Source organism: Hypanus sabinus (genome assembly GCF_030144855.1).
Source record: "Hypanus sabinus isolate sHypSab1 chromosome Y unlocalized genomic scaffold, sHypSab1.hap1 SUPER_Y_unloc_8, whole genome shotgun sequence".
Taxonomy (NCBI): domain Eukaryota; kingdom Metazoa; phylum Chordata; class Chondrichthyes; order Myliobatiformes; family Dasyatidae; genus Hypanus; species Hypanus sabinus.
Window position 1 is genome coordinate 722287 of NW_026779038.1, and position 21183 is coordinate 743469.

The 21183-nt window shown below is 39.5% G+C and overlaps 1 protein-coding gene across 4 annotated transcripts in view; it reads left to right on the forward strand.

Annotated features, from left to right (window-relative positions):
* The window catches only part of LOC132386035 (speckle-type POZ protein-like), a 199416-nt gene that overhangs the window by 15461 nt on the left and 162772 nt on the right, over positions 1 to 21183 (forward strand). Inside the window, exons 1-2 of one of the 4 annotated variants that reach the window (XM_059958325.1) lie at positions 8903 to 9133; positions 9406 to 12648. The exons of 2 other annotated variants lie outside the window; for them this stretch is intronic. In XM_059958325.1, coding sequence (XP_059814308.1) covers positions 9573 to 11939 — 2367 coding nt within the window. In that variant the 5' untranslated portion in view covers positions 8903 to 9133; positions 9406 to 9572 and the 3' untranslated portion in view covers positions 11940 to 12648. Of the gene's footprint in view, positions 1 to 8902; positions 9134 to 9405; positions 12649 to 21183 lie in introns of those variants that run through there. One more of the 4 variants, XM_059958324.1, reaches the window with a different exon arrangement.

Consider the following 21183-nt stretch of genomic DNA (forward strand, 5'->3'; position numbering starts at 1 on the left):
GATCCTTTCCCTTCTCCAGCTCTGTACCACTTTCGCCAATCATCTTTCCAGCTCTTAGCTTCATCCCACCCCCTCCGGTCTTCTATCATTTCGCATTTCCTCCTCCCCCCACTACTTTCAAATCTCTTACTATCTTTCCTTTCGGTTAGTCCTGACGAAGGGTCTTGGCCCGAAACGTCGACAGCGCTTCTCCATATAGATGCTGCCTAGATTGCTGTGTCCTACCAGCATTTTGTGTGTCCTATGTATCTAATCCCTTTTTGAAACCAGTTGTATAAAAATTGATTATTCATTGTAAAAGGACTACCGTAGATTCCGGACTACAGAGCGCACCTGATTAAAAGCCACGCGCTCTAATTTTAGAAAGAAAATCAATTTTGTACTTGTACAGGCCGCACCGGATTTTAAGCCGCAGGTGTCCCACGTTGTAATATGAGATATTTACTCAGAAAGATATTACACGTGAGGATTTTTTAACTTTTAATTAAATCGGTATGATAACATAAACAAATACATATTGCAAATGCTTTTTTTCGAACAGTGTCTATAACACAGCTACTTTTAAATATACATACGTATCGGTAACACACAAATTACGTTGCGTATACTTTTTTACTGAACAGTGCACGAACAACATTCCAATATCTCCTAACGACTGGTAAAAAAATATATATATACTGCAACCTACCAGGAATAGTTATTGATCGCCTTCTTCATCTTCCTCCTGCGCACTAAAACCATCAAATTCCTCTTCTTCAGTGTCTGAATTGAACAACCTCAGGATCTCGTCACTCACTTCAGTCTCTTCGTTGTCGCTCTCACTTGAGCGCACGCGGTCCTCTTCATCACGCAGCAGTCCAGCCTTTCGAAACCCATTGGTGATGGTGGATGTTGTGACACGGCTCCACGCATTTAGGATCGACTGGCAGACTTGAGTTAAAGATGCTCTTCGCATGTGTCCTGTTTTGGTAAAGGATTTCTCGCCGCTCGTCATCCAAGCCTCCCACTCAACGCGCAGCGCCGTTTTTCTCTGTGAAAAAATCCCCCTGGTGGCTTGGCGTAGCACTCTCTCAGCCAATCCTTCATTAGACTCTCCGTCATCCAACCTTTCTTATTGACTTTCACCATGATTTCTTTTGGGAATTTTTCCTTTGGCATTGTCAGCCGCTTAAAAATCACCATCGGTGGAAGCTTTAGACCGGATGCTGTGCAGCTCAGAACACGTAAAATGCGTTCTCTCATGGCCACTTGTTTTCAGTGTGATGGTCGAGTCACCTTTTTTATTAACAGTCCGAGTGAGAGGCAGGTCAAACGTCAAAGGTACTTCATCCATATTTATGATATCATCTGGCCCGATGGAATTCTCCGCTATCTTTGTTTGAGTGAATGTGCGGAAGTTAGCAAGTTTTTCCTCGTGGTCGGGAGGGAGCTGCTGACACAGAGTCGTGCGTACCCTGACGGACAGGCCTTTTCGTCTCATAAATCTAAAACACCACGATGGCCCACCTCTGAAATCTTCGATTTTCATTTTGGTGGCGATTGCTTTAGCCTTCAGTCTGATCTGCACGGTGGAAACACCGCGGCCGCCTGCTCTCTGTGTGTTAACCCAGTCTTCAAGAAAGTTTTCAAATTCGGGCCATCTGCTATGATTACCTCTGAAAGCTTTTGTTGTCTTTTTGCATTGACTCAGTTCTTCACGCTGGCATCTCCACCATCTCACCATCGATTCATTTATGCCAGGATTACGTGCAGCAGCTCGATTTCCTTCTTCAACCGCCAGATTGATCGCCTTTAACTTAAAAGCTGCATCATATGCTTTTCTTCGAGTGTTTTCCATGTTGATGAGAGTGAGTACAAATGACTGATTTACAATAATTGTGAAAGTGCGCTTGATTTATCGTACAATTGCATTGGACCTCTGTGAACTACTCATCAATTTTATTGGTCTACTGTTACGAGGCAAAATGTTTTTGGCGGCATGAAAAAAAAACATGCATTAGCTGCACCGTAGAATAGGCCGCAGTGTTGCCGCAGTGTTCAAAGCGTGGGAAAAAAGTAGCGGCTTATAGTCCGGAATTTACAGTGTTTATTTTGAATTAAAGGTCTCTTTGCTAATAAAGATTTCCTTATCTCACCATCAAGATTTATCTTATTCCATAAATCAACCAGATGTTTTTATATAGGAGGTTCTTTCTTTTCCCGAATCCACTTAGATTCCCATTTATATATAAAATCTTCTGGTATATTTTCTCCTATTTTATCTAGTTCTATTCTAATCCATGTCGGTTTATCTTTCTCAAAAAAAGATGCAATAAATCTAAGTTGATTTGCTTTATAATAATTCTTAAAGTTTGGAAGTTGTAACCCTCCTGGATCAATCTTCCATGTCAATTTTTCCAATGATATTCTTGACATCTTACCTTTCCAAAGGAACTTCCTCACACATTTATTTAACTCTTGAAAAAACTTCTGGGGTAGTTGTATTGGTAGTGATTGGAATAAGTATTGTAATCTAGGGAATATATTCATTTTTACGGCAGTTACTCTACCTACTAATGTTATTGGTAATATTATCCATTTATCAAGATCTTCTTGAATTTTTTAAATAATGGTAAATAATTTAATTTATTTAAGTTCTTTATATCATTATCAACTCTTATAGCTAAATATTTTATACCATTTATTGGCCATCTAAATTGAGTTATTAATTGACATTGACTATAATCTCTAGTAAGAGGTAGAATTTCACTTTTATCCCAATTTATTTTGTAGCCTGATATTTTCCCGTATTCTAGAATCTAGAAGATAATTTACGCAGCGAGTACAATGGGTTTGTTAAATAAAGCAGAACATCGTCAGCAAATAAGTTAATCTTGTATTCCTCCTGGTTAACTCTGAAACCCATAATATCTGGGTCCATTCTAATTAATTCAGCTAATGGTTCTATCGCCAACACAAATAAAGCAGATGATAATGGACAACCTTGCCTAGTTGACCTTGTTAACTGAAATGGTGTTGAAATTTAATAATTTTTCACTACTTTAGCTTTGGGGTTAGTATTTAAGGTTTTAATCCATTTTATAAAAGATATTCCTAATCCATGTTTTTCCAATACCTTAAATAAAAAAATCCCATTCCAATCTATCAAATGCTTTTTCTGCATCTAAAGCAACTGCCACACTCATTTCCTCTCTCTTTTGCGCCAAATGAATTATACTAAGTAACCGGGTTACATTATCTGCTGATTGTCTGTTTTTGATAAATCCTGTTTGATCCATGTGTATTAATTTGTTAATTATTTAGATAATCTGCTAGCTGAAACTTTTGCTATTATTTTATAGTCAGTGTTTAACAAAGAAATAGGTCTCTATGATGTTGGCTTTAAAAGATCTCTATCTTTTTTTGGCAATACTATTAAAATAGCTGTCGAAAAAGATTCTGGAAGTTTATGTGTTCTTTCCGCTTGATGTATTAACTCCATAAAAGGAGGAATTAGTACATCTTTAAACTTTTTGTAAAATTCAGGTGGCAAACCATCTTCTTCTGGGAATTTATTACTTTGAAGTGATCCTAGAGTTTCTTCGAACTCTTTTAATGTAAAAGGCATATCTAATCCCTTCTGTTCTTCCGAATTCAATTTTGGAAGAGTTATTTGTGATAAAAACCTTTTTCTATCTTGACGTTATCATTTTGTGATTCTGATTGATACAGTTCGGAATAAAAATTCTTAGAAGTTTAATTAATTTCTAAAGGTTTGTAAGTAATTTTATTTACTCTTGTTCTAATTGCATTTATCGTTTTTGAAGGCTGGTCTGTTTTTAACTGCCAAGCAAGAACCTTATGTGATCTTTCACCTAGTTCATAATATCTCTGTTTAGTTCTCGTAATTGCTTTTTCTGTTCGATATGTCTGAAGTGTATTATATTGTAACTTCTTGTTAACAAGTTGTCTTCGTTTTTCTTCTGTCATATATCTTTGAGATTCTTTTACTAATTTTGTAATCTCTTTTTCCAATTGATCTATTTCTATCATATATTCCTTCTTAATTTTAGAAGTATAACTTATTATCTGTCCTCCCAAATAGGCCTTCATTGCTTCCCACAATATAAATTTATCATCAACTGAATGTGAATTTGTATCTAAAAAAAACTGAATCTGCTTTTTCATAAAATTCCAAAAATCTTGACATTTTAATAATATTGAATTATATCTCCATCTATAAATCGATTCCTCTTTAGCTATCATTATCATTGTCATTATCAAGGGAGAATGATCTGACAATATTCTTGCTTTATATTCCATATTTTTCACTCTGTCTTGAATATTCGTTGATAATAGGAAAAAAATCTATCCTTCAATAAGTTTTATGTCTATTTGAATAAAATGAATAATCTCTTTCTTTTGGGTTCATTCTTCTCCATATATCAATCAAATTTAAATCTTTCATCAATGATAAAGTTAATTTTGCTACTTTTGATTTTGTAACAACCTTTGTTGATCTATCTAAAACTGGATCTAAACAAAAGTTAAAATCTCCACCTATTAATATTTTATCATGTGCGTTAGCCAAATTCAAAAAGACCTCTTGTATAAATTTTACATCATTTTCATTTGGTGTATAAATATTCATAAGAGTCCATAATTCTGAAAAAATTTGACAATGTATAATTACATATCTCCCTGCCGAATCAATTAATTCATTTTGTATTTTAATTGATAAAGTTTTATTAACCAAAATTGCAACTCCACTCGCCTTTGAGTTAAATGAAGCCGCAATAACATTTCCAACCCAGTCTCTTTTTAATTTCTGATGTTCTATTTCTGTTAAATGTGTTTCTTGTAAAAAAGCTATATCTGTTTTCATTTTCTTAATATATGTTAAAATTCTTTTACTTTTCACTGGTCCATTAAGCCCATTAACATTAAAACTTTAAAAATTCAGTAAATTGGTCATTATTTTAAATTGGGTTACTCCAGTCTATAATAATACATAATCTTTCAACTTTCGTGGTACCTTGGGGAATCTTTTTAAAATTCTCCATGTTGCTATGTGTGTCCCCACCGATCATCCAGGCAAAGAAAGAACAATAGAAGAAAAATAGATTATAAAGAAAAAAACAAAATACCCCCCTACTAATGTTGTGGATAAAAAAGAACACAACATTACCCCCTACTATTGTACGGGTCATGGCAATCGCCATGATTACACACGTGATTCCCGTAGCAATCGATCCGAAGTTCCCCAGCTCCCCGTGATATAAAAAAGTATATATATAAGAAGAAAAAAATACTACTCTCAATTAATCTTTCTCAAACATTTTACCTTTCTTCCCCTGTATCATATAAATAGGAATATATTTAAATATTCTTCTGTCCTTAAATGTCCATCAATTCCATTCACTGTCCCTGTCTTCATCTTTAATCTGTTTCGCTTTGAAATCTTTGTGTGTAGTTAGCGAATATTTGGGAGTTTTTGTGCGAACTCTTCCATATCTCGATAATAAATCTTCTTTTTCCATCCTCCAAAAAAATTATCAGTGTTGCCGGGTGATGCATTTAAATTTATAATCCTTTTCCCATAAAACTTTTTTCACTGGGTTAATTTCCTTCTTTTTCTTCAAAAGGTCATAACTTATATCAAGATAGAAAAGAACTGTTTTCCCTTCTATCATCAATGGCCCGTTTCTCTTTCTGGCACATTGGGCAGCCGCCTTCAGGATCTTTTCTTTATTTTGATATCTTAAGCATTTTATCAAGATTGATCGTGGATTTTGATCAACTTGAGGTCTTGGTCTTAAGGCTCTGTGAGCCCTTTCAATTTCAATTAACTGAGATCCTTCTTCCATTTCCAAGTTTTCCAGGATCCATTTTTGAAAAAAATTTATCGGATCCTCTCCTTCTATACCTTCTTTAAGTCCAACAATCTTAATATTACTTCATCTGCTAAAATTTTCCAGCATGTCCACTTTTTCCAATAACCGTTTTCTTTCTGATGTCCAGGCAGAAATATTATCTTCCATTTTATTCATTCTTCCGTTGTGACTTCCAAGTCTGTAATTCTCTTATCCATTTTGTCCTGTCTTTTTATCATTTTGTTGAACATAATCATATTTTTAATATCTTTTTTATTGCTTTTAATGCGTTTAGTTTTTCTAATTTATGCATTATTTGCATCAAAGTTTTTTCTATATTTCCAGAAAAACTTTTACCTCCAACTTCGTCTGATTTATCCAGAGAATCTGAATCTACCTCAGATTCACTTTTACTTCCGGTTTCAATCTAACTGGGATTTGTAGTTCAGGTTGCTCGCGTTTGCGCATGCTCCTTCCTTCACGTTTGTGCAATTCTTGTTGGTCTTTTTCTTTAGAAATGGTTGATGTTGCCGCAGTTTCCTGTTCTGTATCACTGGAGGCAAAATGTACTTGAGCCCACGGTTCTTTCATGGTGGCCGGCCTTGATTCTTTTCCAACTTACGTTGTCTTCAAGGTAGTAGCTTTCTTCATCTTCTGTTTGTGAGGCATAGTTTGAAACAATCCGGAGAAGTTCATAAGTAACTTTTAAAAAGTATTTACTAACTTTTCTTCACTTAAACATTAATTTACTGATTTTTTACGGGAGAACTGGATTCCCACGTCTCGATCCTACGTCATCACGTGACGCCCGCCAGTAAATTGCCTGTAGCACTTGTGAGCAGGGTGACAATCCTGTTGCAACTGGATCTAACTTTGCGGAGTAGTACACCACCGACTACTTACGGTCGCCGTAATCTGAATGAGGGCAACAGTGGCACAGCCCTCTCTGATGGTGACATACAGCTGAAAAGGGTGATGGTATAAGGGTGATCTGTAAATGCTGTTACTTGCTTGGTTGTTAGAGTAAAACTAGGCGGGACATTGGAGGATGCCAAAGGAGTTACCAAGTGAGAATAAATGGCCACATTAGGTATCGTAGTCTGCAAAAATTCAGAAGGCTGTGGAAGGCATGCATCTTCTTGGGGATAGTTGGTGCAGGTGTATCAGCAATAGGGTGCATTTGATCTTCTGTTAATTTGCGTTCCTTAGCCGAGAGTACAATACCCTGAAACTTAACTTCTTCCTGAGAGCATTTTACCTTGTGAGGAGGGACCACACACCCAATTTCGTTTATCTTTCTTAACTCTTGAATCTTAATTCTTCATCCTGGTTTGGGGACTGGGAATATAGTATTGCAAGGAGAGCTGCTGGGGATCAATATTCCTTGTGCCAGGAAATAATCTGTTAGTGCTCAGACCCCCTTTTCTGCCTCTGGTTTCAGGGGGTATTGGGGCATGGAGGGCAAAGCCTGATTTTCCTTCAGCTTAATCAGAATGATTAATCAGAGTGCATGTAATAATTCCAACCTTATGCTCCGAGGTAGCCCCCAGCTGGATGACAACTTCCTTGGTCTGGTCCATTCTGGAGGTATGATGGATCAGACACCAAACCTTCTGTTTTGGTTGCTCCCAGTATCTCAGTCGCTCATCAGCAAAATACATGCCAGATTCCTCTAGTGTTTGCAGCCAGCTTAGTTAGTGTACAGGTTTCCCCTGCTATTTGAAGGTAGAGTGTTCCTATGAAACGGTTCATAAGCCGGAATGTGGTAAAGTGAGGAAGCAATTACCATTTATTCATATGGGAAAAAGTCGTGAGCGTTCACAGACCCAAAAAATAACCTACCAAATCATGCCAAATAACACATAAAACCTAAAATAACAGTAACATACAGTAACAACAGGAATAATCTGATAAATACACAGTCTTTATAAAGTAGAAATACTTTTCTACAATTATTGCAGCACTGTCCACCGTAGCAAAAATCTCATGCAAATGCTCTCGGCAGAAGCACTCTCAGCAGAAACACTCTTTCCCGTAACTTTTAAACTATGAAGCTGCCAAATAACACATAAACATACACAGCCTGTATAAAGTAGAAATACTGTATGTACAGTGTAGTTTCACTTATCGGAATCGGGAAGACAGCGAGCACACTGATGATGGTGTGTTAGGCTGAGTTGTCGGAGGTTGGGGTGGTGGGAGTTAGAGGAGGCTGGGGTGTCATCTCATCATCATCTGTTTCCATCAGGGTAGACAGGTCACCTTCTTCTATGTCTGTCTGTCTCCATGTCGAAGGTTGAGGTTCGTCTTCTGCTGTGGCTGATGTGGAAGGTTTAAAAAACAACAGCACGCTTGACTGCTTAGCCTTGCGCATTTTTCTATCATACAGTTCTTTGTAAGCACTCAAACCATCCTGCAAATATGCCCTCAAGCCACGTAAACTTTCAAAATTAAAGTCATACTTCTCTGCAATCATGGCAACATTGCCAGTTGCAGCAAAAAGCACAGCACTCCTTGCACTAAAATAGACTCATCACAAAACGTCAGTCTGAGCATGTCCCTTCTCTATCACCTGCCTATTTTCCCACTGCACTGTCTCCGCTTTCTCTATTTATGCCCCTTCATCATTGAGATCTGCTAGTCTTTTTTTTTGTAATTTATTTTTTGTTGAAGTTCATCATCAAACAAACATTTCCATAAGATGTATTTCAGACATTGTACATATACATCATATAATCATATATATCACAAATCTCCACAAAGTATTTATCTCAGGTATACACTTATAGAAAAGAGTGGAAAGAAAAAACAAGCAAAAGGAAAGAACTATGTACAAGTAGAGAGTGATTTTTTTTTACAACAGATTCATTGATTTGTGAGAATAAAATCAGGCCTATGAGGCATCATGTAGATAAACCATTTTTCCCAGTTTGAATCAAATTGTTCCAGCTTATGATTGACAGATGCTGTTATCTTCTCCATTTTGTAAACATCAATTGTAATTTCCATCCATGTTGTGCTGTCTTTACGACAGTTATTTAGTTTATAATATTTTCGCTTAGTAATTCATTCAATAGTATTTTCTAGTTAGAATTAGAAGTGTTTAAAGTGTATTCATTGCATGTAAAATATATCGGCATGCGATGACGTCACATCCGGTTTCGCCGCGTCTTGTGGGAAAACACCGGTTTGAAATTAGCACGAGGGTGGGGGCTTTCCACGAGGCTCACCTGAGCACAAGCAGTTTTGCAGGCATGAGAAATCACAGTGAGAGCAACGCTGTAAGTTAATAGATAATCGATATATTTAACTAAGATGTTAATGCTGATCCTGTTAGAGGTAACGACGGTAGATAATGTTTATGCTTTCGTTAGTTAAAGAGTCGCGGATAGTTTGCATGGAAGTGTATTTAAAGTAGTCAATGGAGCAGGTAAACTCTCCCTGTATACTGCACCTTAGTGTAATGTAGTTATAGTCACCTTTGCAAGTACTTGAAATGTGATATTAAGGAAGGAACAAATACTGTATCAATCTTGTATTGTTTTATCAACAGTTTTCACCATATGTTAATGTGAAGAGTGAACAGTAAATGGTTAATCTTACTGCGATCTGGTTTGCATTGGCTGTGGTTTATCCGGACGTTAAATTCGGCGTTTCGTTACACCCGAAGGAGAACGTTACAGTGAAAAAGCAGCATTATCAGGTGTTTCAAGTGCTGCAATGTCAGCTCAATCCAGCATCAAGTCGATGCCGCCCAGCGACAAGGGCAGTAAACCGACATCAAGTAAGCCCACCCAGGCGTTATCAGGTGTTCCAAGTGCTGCAATGTCAGCTCGATCCGGGATCAAGTCGATGGCGCCCAGCGACAAGGGCAGTAGAACGACATCAAGTAAGTCCGCACAGGCAAGAGCCAAGGCAGAAGCCGCCAAGGTGCGACTGCATTACGCCAAACAAGAAGCAGTTTTGAAAATGAAACTGGCCACCAGAGAAGCCGAAAAGGCTGCCAGAGAAGCCGAAAGGGCCGCCAGAAAGGCAGAAGCCGCCAAGGTGCTACTGCGTTACGCCAGACAAGAAGCAGTTTTGAAAATGAAACTGGCCACAAAAGAAGCCGAAATCCAGAAAGAAAGGGCCGCCAGACAAAGAGAAGAGGCTGCCAGAGAAGCCGAAGAGGCTGCCAGAGAAGCCGAAATCCAGAAAGAAAGGGCCGCCAGACAAAGAGAAGAGGCCGCCAGAGAAGCCGAAACCCAGTTGGAAATGGCAAAAATATCGACAGAATTGCAAGTGCTGCAGCGAGAAAGAGAAAAAGAAGCTGCCATGGCGGAAGCAAAGTACATAGAAGAAGCTGAAGGGTCGCGTGATCTGACCGCAGTAAGATCTACTTTAGAAAGGACCAGACTGGAACGCACAAGCGACTATGTACAATCTCAAATAGACAGGCAGGCTCGTCTCCCCTCTCCATACGTATTCAATAACTTCCCCAGCTACGAGGAACCTCAGAGAGTCACGATTGCACCACATCCATATGAGGAAGGAAATTTACCCTCACGGCTCCGTGATGAAGTCAAGAATGAAAGAACCGTCAACGCTCCTTCACCCCCACAACAGGACGGCGGGGAGGGAGAGGTTCACTCCGGGACAACAATTGTCAGCTCGAACTGGACAGAAGTTTGCGGTCAAACTCAGTCAAGCCGTTCTTGTTCCGAGATCTGCCTCACTAAGGTGTACCCTAAAGGAGCCAAAGACAAGGCCATCAAAGCCTATGTGATTCTGGACGATCAGAGCAATCGTTCACTAGTCAGTCCAGAGTTCTTTAAATTGTTCAACATTGAGAGTGAGCGGTTCCCATACTACCTCAAAACTTGCTCAGGCAACATGAAAACCCAAGGAAGGAAGGCAGAAGGCATCCAGATCGAGTCCCTGGATGGTAAAGTCGTCATCTGTCTCCCTCCGCTCTTAGAGTGCAATGAAATCATGAATAACCGCGCTGGGATCCCGACACCAAGTGCGGTGCTACACCAGCCGCATCTCCACCACATCGCCAAACACATCCCAGAACTGGATCCGAAAGCGGAAATACTCCTGCTATTAGGAAGAGATGTTATCCAGGTACACAAGGTTAGGCAGCAGGTCAATGGACCACTCGACGCCCCCTTCGCGCAACGTCTGGATCTGGGCTGGGTGGTGATAGGAGAGGTGTGTCTCGGTGACGTACACAAACCGATGGTTAACACACTCAAGACCAATGTGCTAGAGAGTGGCCGCCATTCAATCTTTCAACCCTGCCCGAGTGTCCCGTGCATCAAAGAAGCACAACAAGACATTACCAAGCGTAAAGTAACCGACGAGACGCTAGGTCAGTCAGTTTTCGTTCAAACCGAGCACAGAAACAAACTTGCACAATCAGCTCAAGATACCATTTCTTTAAAACCCAAAGACACTAAGGTCTTCAGAGATGAAGCAAATAATGGGGTTGCCCCATTGCCTATCAGAGAACCATGCCAGCGCTCACCAGATAACAAAGAGCAGGCAGTCAAACAGTTCACGTCCTTACGGAAAACCTGGAAAAGGAAACCTGAGATGCAGCAACACACCCTATTGGCTCACGAGGTACTGTGCACCCTAATGGCAGAGGTCACAGCCATTATAAATGCACAATCATTCCTACCTGTGTCTTCTGACCCAGAAAACCCCTTTATACTTTCGCCATCAACGCTCCTTACGCAGAAGGCAGGAGCACCTCCTCCACCAGGAGACTTTTCAGACAAGGATTTGTACACAAAGCAATGGAGACAAGTCCAGGCTCTGGCAAATCAGTTCTGGCCTCGCTGGAGACAAAAATATCTACCTTTGTTGCAACTGAGACGAAAGTGGACAGAACCCCGCAGGAATCTTCAAGTTGGAGACTTAGTCCTGCTCAGGGACAAGCAGATCACCCGCAACAGCTGGCCAATGGCCAGAATCACTGCTACATTCCCTAGCGAGGATGGACATGTCAGGAAGATCGAATTGAAGACTACCGACCAAGGCGATGTGAAAATTTACCAAAGGCCAGTTACAGAAGTTATTCTACTTCTACCCAATGACTGATTAAGAGACTAAGTTTTGTACTCTGCTCATTGTGACCTTACGAAGGTCAAGCGGGGAGTGTGCTGTCATTACGACAGTTATTTAGTTTATAATATTTTCGCTTAGTAATTCATTCAATAGTATTTTCTAGTTAGAATTAGAAGTGTTTAAAGTGTATTCATTGCATGTAAAATATATCGGCATGCGATGACGTCACATCCGGTTTCGCCGCGTCTTGTGGGAAAACACCGGTTTGAAATTAGCACGAGGGTGGGGGCTTTCCACGAGGCTCACCTGAGCACAAGCAGTTTTGCAGGCATGAGAAATCACAGTGAGAGCAACGCTGTAAGTTAATAGATAATCGATATATTTAACTAAGATGTTAATGCTGATCCTGTTAGAGGTAACGACGGTAGATAATGTTTATGCTTTCGTTAGTTAAAGAGTCGCGGATAGTTTGCATGGAAGTGTATTTAAAGTAGTCAATGGAGCAGGTAAACTCTCCCTGTATACTGCACCTTAGTGTAATGTAGTTATAGTCACCTTTACAAGTATTTACACTTGAAATGTGATATTAAGGAAGGAACAAATACTGTATCGATCTTGTATTGTTTTATCAACAGTTTTCACCATATGTTAATGTGAAGAGTGAACAGTAAATGGTTAATCTTACTGCGATCTGGTTTGCATTGGCTGTGGTTTATCCGGACGTTAAATTCGGCGTTTCGTTACACCCGAAGGAGAACGTTACACATGTATTTAAAGTTGGGCTCTCCTATGATAACCATTTCCTAGTAAGAGTCTTTTTACCAGCCACCGACAGTATATTAGTTAAATATTTATCTCTTTTCAACCACTCGAGGTATATATCCAAAATATATGGTCTAAGGCTATTTACCCTCTCTAAGGGTATTTCATATTTAAAGATGTCTTATAAGGCATAGTGTATCCCCCCTTCAATAATTTTTGATAACAGGGCAGTCCCAAAAGATAAGATAATGATTTGCATTTTGATTACCACAATTTCTCCAGCAACCAGGGAAGTTACTATCATAATGGGTTTTCTGAGAGGGTGTAATAAAATATCTTATCAAGCTTTTCCATGCAAACTCCCTGCATTTCTGTGAACTGGTACACTTCCATTGATACCTCCATATTGTTGTCCATTCTTCCTCAGATATAATTATCCCTCCTTCCTTCTCCCATTTTGTTTTAGTGTATGAAGTCGAATGTGTTGTAAGATTTGACAACCCCTTATACATGCTTGAAATGATTCTACTACCATTATCTGAATTATATGCTTTTCTAAAGAGCTCTATCAAGCATGTACTTGCCGTGGTTACATTTTTAGCGTCTTATTAACATATTGTCGCATCTGTAAATACCGATAAAAATCTTGTTTTTCTAATAAGTGTTTCTCTTTAAGCATTTCAAAACTGAACAGTGTTCCTTCTTTCATTATGTTGCAAAGAACTGTTATTCCTTTAGCTGTCCAGTCCAATTTATTTGGTGCAAAATCTGAGTCATATGCACACCATTTAAGAATTCCAATATCTCCCTCCAGATTATATTCTTTTATAGTGGTTTTCCATATTTTAAGGGTCAATTTCACCCATGGGTTATCAATAGTATTTATGTACCTTTGCAGGTTGTTATCAGTCAAAATTGCTTGTATGGGGATGGAAAGTACCCGCTCCACAATGTTTTTCCATTGAGCGTCATATGATGGGTTGCACCAACATATCACAGCTCTCAACTGTGCTGCAAAATAATAATCTCTAAGAGAAGGTAGGCCCCATCCCCCCTTTTCCTTTGCTAATTGCAAAGTTTTGAGCTGGACTCTAGGCCTTTTACCCTGCCAACTATACCTTGATAACATCTTGTTCCATTCATTGAATTGATTCTGATTAATCTCTGTTGCTAGGGTCTGAAAGAAATATAACAGTCTGGGCAGTATATTTATTTTAATAGACTCAATCCTTGAACTGAGACTGAGAAAAGGAATCAGGCTCCATCTTGCCACATCTTCCTTAATTTTTTTATATAAAGGCTGATAATTACATTCTGATAATTTTGCCAAATCTTTTGGCATAATGATGCCCAAATATTTGAAAGACTCTGTGTACCATGCCCAGGGGTATCAACTTCCAATTTCTCTTGGTAGGCTATAGTAATATGAAAGTAATTGGGTTTTATCTATGTTAATCTTGTATCCTGATAATTGACCATATTGTTCAAAGGATTGCATCAATTTAGGTAAAGAGTATGTTGGTTGTCTTAGATAGATCAAAATGTCATCCGCATAACAAGCCAATTTGTGCTCTGTCCCTTTAATAGTAATTCCCCTGATATCTTCATTTTGTCTGATGTATTGAGCTAATGGTTCCAGAAATAACGCGAAGAGTAGTGGTGACCATGCACAACCCTGTCTCGTGCCCCTTTCTAGGATAAGGCTATTTGATAAATAGCCATTGATTTCAATCCTAACAGTAGGATTGTCATATAGTGCCTGTATAGTTTTAATAATTGTGTCTTGGACTCTGTAAAGAAAATTCCAATTACTGAATCAAACGCCTTTTCAGCATCCACACTTACCACTATTGATGCAATTTTATTTTTTTCTATATGATCCATAATGTGAAGTGTCCTTCATATATTGTCTTGTGTCTGGTGTTGTCGTATAAAACCTATCTGATCATTATGTATCAGTATGGGTAGAAACTCCTCTAATTGTTTGGCCATGATTGAGGTGATGTATCCCCTAATGTATCGTGCGCTAAATTCAATTTGTGTTTTTTCTCTAGTTCCTTCAGCCTATTTTGTAATTACTCTAATGTTTTATTCCTTGTTTTTCTCTTATATGAAGATATCGCTATAATTTTCTCTCTTAAGACAGCCTTCAGAGTATCCCATAAAATGGGAGGTGAAACCTCTCCATTATCATTAAATTCTAAGTAGAGACCTATTTCTTTTTTAATTTGTTCCTTAAAGTACAGATCATTGAGTAGACTTGAATTTACTTTCCAAATGGTATTCTTTGGTTGTAGGTCAAAATCAACAGATATAGGTACATGGTCACTTACATCTATTGTCCCAATTCCACAGGTATTTTTTCCAAATGTTGTGAAATAGTTTATTCTTGTATATACAGAATGGGCAGCAGAATAATGAGTATAATCCCTTCTGTCAGGGAAAAGGTCTCTCCATATATCAATTAAACCAACATCCTCAACAAGTGTATTAACTTTCTTATGTAAAGATTTAGTTTCATAGGTTTTTCTATTGGAAGAGTCTAAGTTTGGTTGTAATTGTAAATTTAATTCTCCCCCACATATCATGAGACCTTCTTTTTCCGTTACCATAATATCAATAATTTTCTGAAAGAAACCAATATCACTTCCCAGGGGTGTGTATATATTCAACAGAATAACTGAATTGCCGTCTATATTCCTCCTTACCAGAATATATCTGCCTTCTTTATCTCCCATTTCGAATAATTTTTCAAAATTTAGCTTACTTGAGATAAGAATAGCAACTCCTCTCCTATGTCCTGCTTTATCTGAGGAGAAAAACAAATTAGTAAAGCCCATTCTCTTTAGTTTTTTATGCTCATTATCACTTAAATTAGTTTCCTGTAAATATACTACATAGGTTTGTTCATTTTTCATTTAGGATAAAATTCTCTTGTTTGATTGGATGTAATAGCCCGTTGACATAAAAAGAAATGAATTTTACCTTGTCTTTAGCCATCTGTATTTATCTGTCAATGTATCATTAAAGCTAGCAGAATAAATCTTAACCGATCTACTCCCTGAACAAATAAGAACCAAGAAAAGCAAATAATAACAAAAATGGCAACGAACGTGTGACTCCAAGGCTGAGGTCTCTGGTAGATGACCCTGCGTTGAGCTAGAGGAAATGTCTAGCTGTGGGGGAATAACCCCTCCTACTTGTGAGTTGAGGGCCCCCATTGCAGTATTCATAAAAGTCGGTGATCAAATCAATTACACAGAAAAGATTTCCCTGTGTATTCCTCCTATACACACGTGCACACACACACACACACACACACACAAGCACACAAATACACACACACACAGACACACACACAAACACACACACACACACACACAGACTCTCACACACACACAGACACACACACAAACACACACACACACACTCACACACACACTCTCACACACACAAGCACACAAATACACACACACACAGACACACACACAAACACACACACACACAAACACACAGACTCTCACACACACACAGACACACACACAAACACACACACACACACTCACACACACACTCTCACACACACACACTCACACACACACACAGTCACACACACAAACACACACACACACTCTCACACACACACCCACACACACACACTCATATACACACACACACACTCATACACACACACACACTCACACACACACACAAACACACACACACACACACACACACACACACACACACACACACACACACACACACACACTCATATACACACACACTCATACACACACACACACTCACACACACACACAAACACACACACATAGACACACACACTCATATTACATACATACACATATATATATTCTCATTTTGGTGGGGAAAAAGGGGTAAGTAAGTGAATAAAGAATAACAACTAAGTAATATAAAATCCATATTATAATAAGTATTTCTCGAGATAGGTATATCACCGTCTACTTTTGCTTCTGTTTAGCTTCTCAACATTTTTAAAGTTCGCCAAACCTTATGGCTCTTCTGAAGGGGGTGAGGACTGTCTTTGGGAAACTCCCGGTCTCTTCCTGATATATTTCTCTTGGCCTCCTCCCATCTCCTGCCTTCTCGATTCTCACACTATTTCCCAAGTGGAGCAGGGTAATTCCTCAGCCAGGCTTTCTTTCGTTTTGGTCATGCTGACGGGCAACCCTCTGGCCTTCATGTCTATAGTCGCCTCTTCTACTGTCTGGTACAACCATTGTTATAAAACACTCGAAGTTTAGCAGGGTACGGAGTTTGAAATCTAATCTTATTTTGCGTTAGTAGTAGCTTTACTTCAGAGTATTCTTTGCATTTCTGGAGGACCGCGGAGGGGGGTAATCTTGGTCGAAATATATTAATTTATTGTCTAAAAGCACTCTCTTCTTACCCCAGGCCCTTCGTAGAATCTCCGCCTTGGTGCTGTACCAAAGGAATTTAATTATTATTGAACGTGGCTTTCTATCCTGAGTGGGTTTCGGGACTAACGCACTGTGGGCTCTCCCGTCTTTCAGCTTCATAGCCGAGGGAAGATCCAGTGCGTCCCACAATAACTTTCTGACAAACTCCGTCATAGACGAGCCCTTCGCTCCTTCGGGAACGTTGTAGATTCTGATATTTTTCCGCCGTGATCTTCCTTCCAGGTCAAGTAGTTTACCTTCTTGGTGATTTAATATTTTTATTGTCATACTCAGTATCTGTTCCACGTTTTGAACGCGATCTTCCACCCTCTCAATATGAGTCTCTGCCACCGCTATTTTTTGATTGACGCTGATGAGCTCTGACTTGATTTCATGGAGCTGCTGCTTTATTTCTTTCTGGAACTCCCTTATCTCTTTCAGGATTTCGATCATATTCACTGCCTCACCTGAATGAGGCTCAGCGTCCGCCTCGCTAACATGCGGTCGGGTAGGAGAGCCATTGGCTGCACTCCTCTCGGACGCAGGCTCCGGAGTGCCACTTTTGTTATTTCCATTCTTTTCCCTCATTCTTGCCCCTCTTTTCAGTTCAAATATTTTTCAAAAAATATTATATTGTCGGGTTAACACGTTTTTCCGGAGGAACTAGTGACTTAAGCTGCTATTCTCGACGATGACGTCACCAGAAACCGGAGAACTGCCAGTCTCGTTTCTTCACTTGACAGACGATACATTAGACTGAGTAAAGAAGATGATCCGATCTACACAGCATTCAAAAAGCGATTCAGTGACATGAAGATTAATGTTTTTGATCCAGAGAAACTGAAGTCTGAGTCTGCCAAACTTGAAAGTTCTGGAATTCATCAACCACAATCAGAGGGTACTTCTGAGTCGCAGATGGAGCAGGAGTTCTGGACAGTGCATGCATATCTCTTCAATTTGGTTCCCACCCCCCAGCAATTCCGTTTAAACTCTCCACAATATTCTTAGCAAACCAGGATATTTGTTCCCCTGGGATTCAAGTGCAGCTTGATATTTGTGTACATGTCACTGAGATCTCAGTGATCCAGAAATCTGAATCCCTGCCCCTGCTCCAAGCCCACATCCACGCATTTATCCTCCACCTCATTGTTTTCCTATACTCACTGTCGTGGCAGTCTCAAGATTACTGCCTTTGTGGTTCTCAACTTCCTTCCTAACTCTCCGTAGTCTGTTTTCAGGACATGCTCCCTTTCCCTACCTATGTCATTGGTACAGTTGGCCCTACTTACCCGCGGGTTCTGCTTGTGCGGATTCAACCAACCATGGATTGGGAAAACCCGGAAGTTCTCTCTCCAGCACTCATCATTTGAGCATTGTTCACCTCATGTCTCGTTTGGTTGCAATAACGTGGTCAAAACAATTCCTCAAAGACTTGAGGGAGTGTAAAGTGCTATCTCACGCTGAGAATGTAGAAATATTAGATCTTTTGAAAAGTGGTATGTCGCTTGCCGAAGTGGTCCTCAGCCCGCAACCTCCACAGATCCTGACTTTATTATTATTGAGCCTCCTCCAAAGCGTCCTTATTCCCTAAACAATACAGTGTAACAACTATTTACACAGCATTTACATTGTATTAGGTATTATAAGTAATCTGGAGATGATTTAAAGTATACGGGAGGATGTGCATAGGTTATAAGCAAATACTACCTCATTTTATGTAAGGGAGTTTTTTGGTATCCGTGGGGAATGGGGGGTATCCCAGAACCAATCCCCTGCGGGTAAGGAGGATCAACTGTACTAATATGCACCATGACCTCTGGCTGTTCTTCCCAATTCAGGATATAGAATACTGGTTGCCAACCTTTTTAAGTCCAAGATCCCCTACCTTGACCTCAGTGAAAGGCAAGATCGACCCACTAAATCGTTTAGAGAGAAAAAACAGCTCAGATTGTACTTTCAACTTGAGGCCTTTTATTTGGGCTAATTGAATTACCTAAACTGCTTTTGTCAAACTTTCAAATTAATTCAACCAAGAAAATGCTGTAACTAGCATATCAAACAGGCCATAGCTGTCTTGCTTTAAGAATATTACAATACTTAATATCTTTATTTCTAAGTTTAATTATTTAATTTTATTTCAACAAGAAAAATAAATGAATAAAAATTGGCTGTTGCACTCAGTGTGATGACTAGGGCTGAACATTTTCTGCTAGTTCCCTGAAATTTGGCTCATAACTATAGACATCCAGTCTGAGACAGTCTGTGAGGTGTAAGTCAGTAAGACAGCTCCTGTACTTAGATTTAATAATTTTCATCTGTGAAAATGCAGTTTCACACAGACAAGTTGACCCGAAGTAGGCACTGATTTTTAGTGCACACGTGGTAAAATGAGGAAACTTCTCCCTGCTGACAAGCTGCCAAAAGTCACCGTCCCTTCATCTTCCTTTAAGCTCGATGTCATTTTGCGGATCAATTATTTCCATTTCAATATCACTTGGCACAACAAATATTTGCTGTAAATTGGCTGCTATCTGTTCTATATTGATCAGCAGAAATGTGTTTGAAATAAATGCAGCAATATTTTTCATGACATTTAACTCTCCAAAATACCGATCGAACTCTTATTGCCAGTTTGTATAGGTAAGCACAGTACTGCTCAGAGCGAAAGCATATATTTCTTGATGGCCTGTAACTGAAAGTGTGTCAGCCTCACATTCTTTAAGTTTGAAATCCAAACACCAAGCTTGGCCTTAAGTGCATTTACTGCACTTATCATGTGGGGCAGGTGTTGGTCTTTTTCAATGAATTCGTTGTTAAGTGTGTTTAATTTAGCCATTAGGTCTGTCAGAAACCCTAAATCCAGTAGCCATGCATCATCTGACAGTTCCTCGTGCTCCTCGTTTCTTGTCGATAGAAAAGTCAAGTTAAGTCACTTTTATTGTCACTTTGACCATAACTGCTGGTGCAGAACATAGTAACAATGAGCCAGTGTTTTATCAGGACCATGGTGTTATTTGACACAGTACAAAAACTAGACTGAACTATGTAAAAACAAAACACAGAAAAAAAACCTACTACACTAGACTACAGACCCTCCCAGGACTGCATAAAGTGCACAAAACAGTGCAGGCAGTACAATGAATAATAAACAGGACAATAGGGCAGTAAGGTGTCAGTCCAGACTCTGGGTATTGAGGAGTCTGATAGCTTGGGGAAAGAAACTGTTACACAGTCTGGTCGTGAGAGCCCGAATGCTCCGGTGCCTTTTCCCAGATGGCAGGAGGGAGAAGAGATTGTATGAGGGGTGAGAGGGGTCCTTCAAAATGCTGTTTGCTTTATGGATGCAGTGTGTAGTGTAAATGTCTGTGATGGCGGGAAGAGAGACCCGGATGATCTCAGCTGACCTCACTATCCGCTGCAGGGTCTTGCAATCCGAGATGATGATCTTTATCTCAGGCAGCAAGGCAACAAACCGTTGCAGCACTTTGCTGTGACTCAACCACTGAACATCATCATGAAGAATTATGTCTCTGTAAGCAGCATCGGGCTCATCCAATAACGCCTTGCATAAGTGGTGCTGAAGCGCTTTTGCTCGAATCAAGTTTATCAGTTTGACCACCAGTCATTACCTGAGAAAAGTCCACGATCTTCTCAGACAAGACCTGCTGATGAATCACACAGTGATAATCCAGGAAATCAGGATCATTACTGCACAGTGCTATAAAATTAATGTGCACACCGTGCATTGCTGGGGCCCCATCAGTAGTAATTGCAACCAGTTTATGAATGGGAATGTTATTTTCACAGACATTTTTTAAACTCGTAAATATCCTCACCTCTCGTTCTCTCCTTTAAGTGCGAAAGAGTGAGGAAGTCCTCCTCTGATGTAAAATCCTGGAAAGCCATTCTGACAAGTACAACAAGCTCAGCTGTTTGCATTACATCCAGGGATTCATCAAACTGTAGTGAAAAATATTCACTGAGTGACAAGTGTTACGTACTCGTGACACATGACAGTGGAGCCCTTGTCATGTGACTGGGGTTGAAGCTGTACTGGACTTGAGGTGATGGTC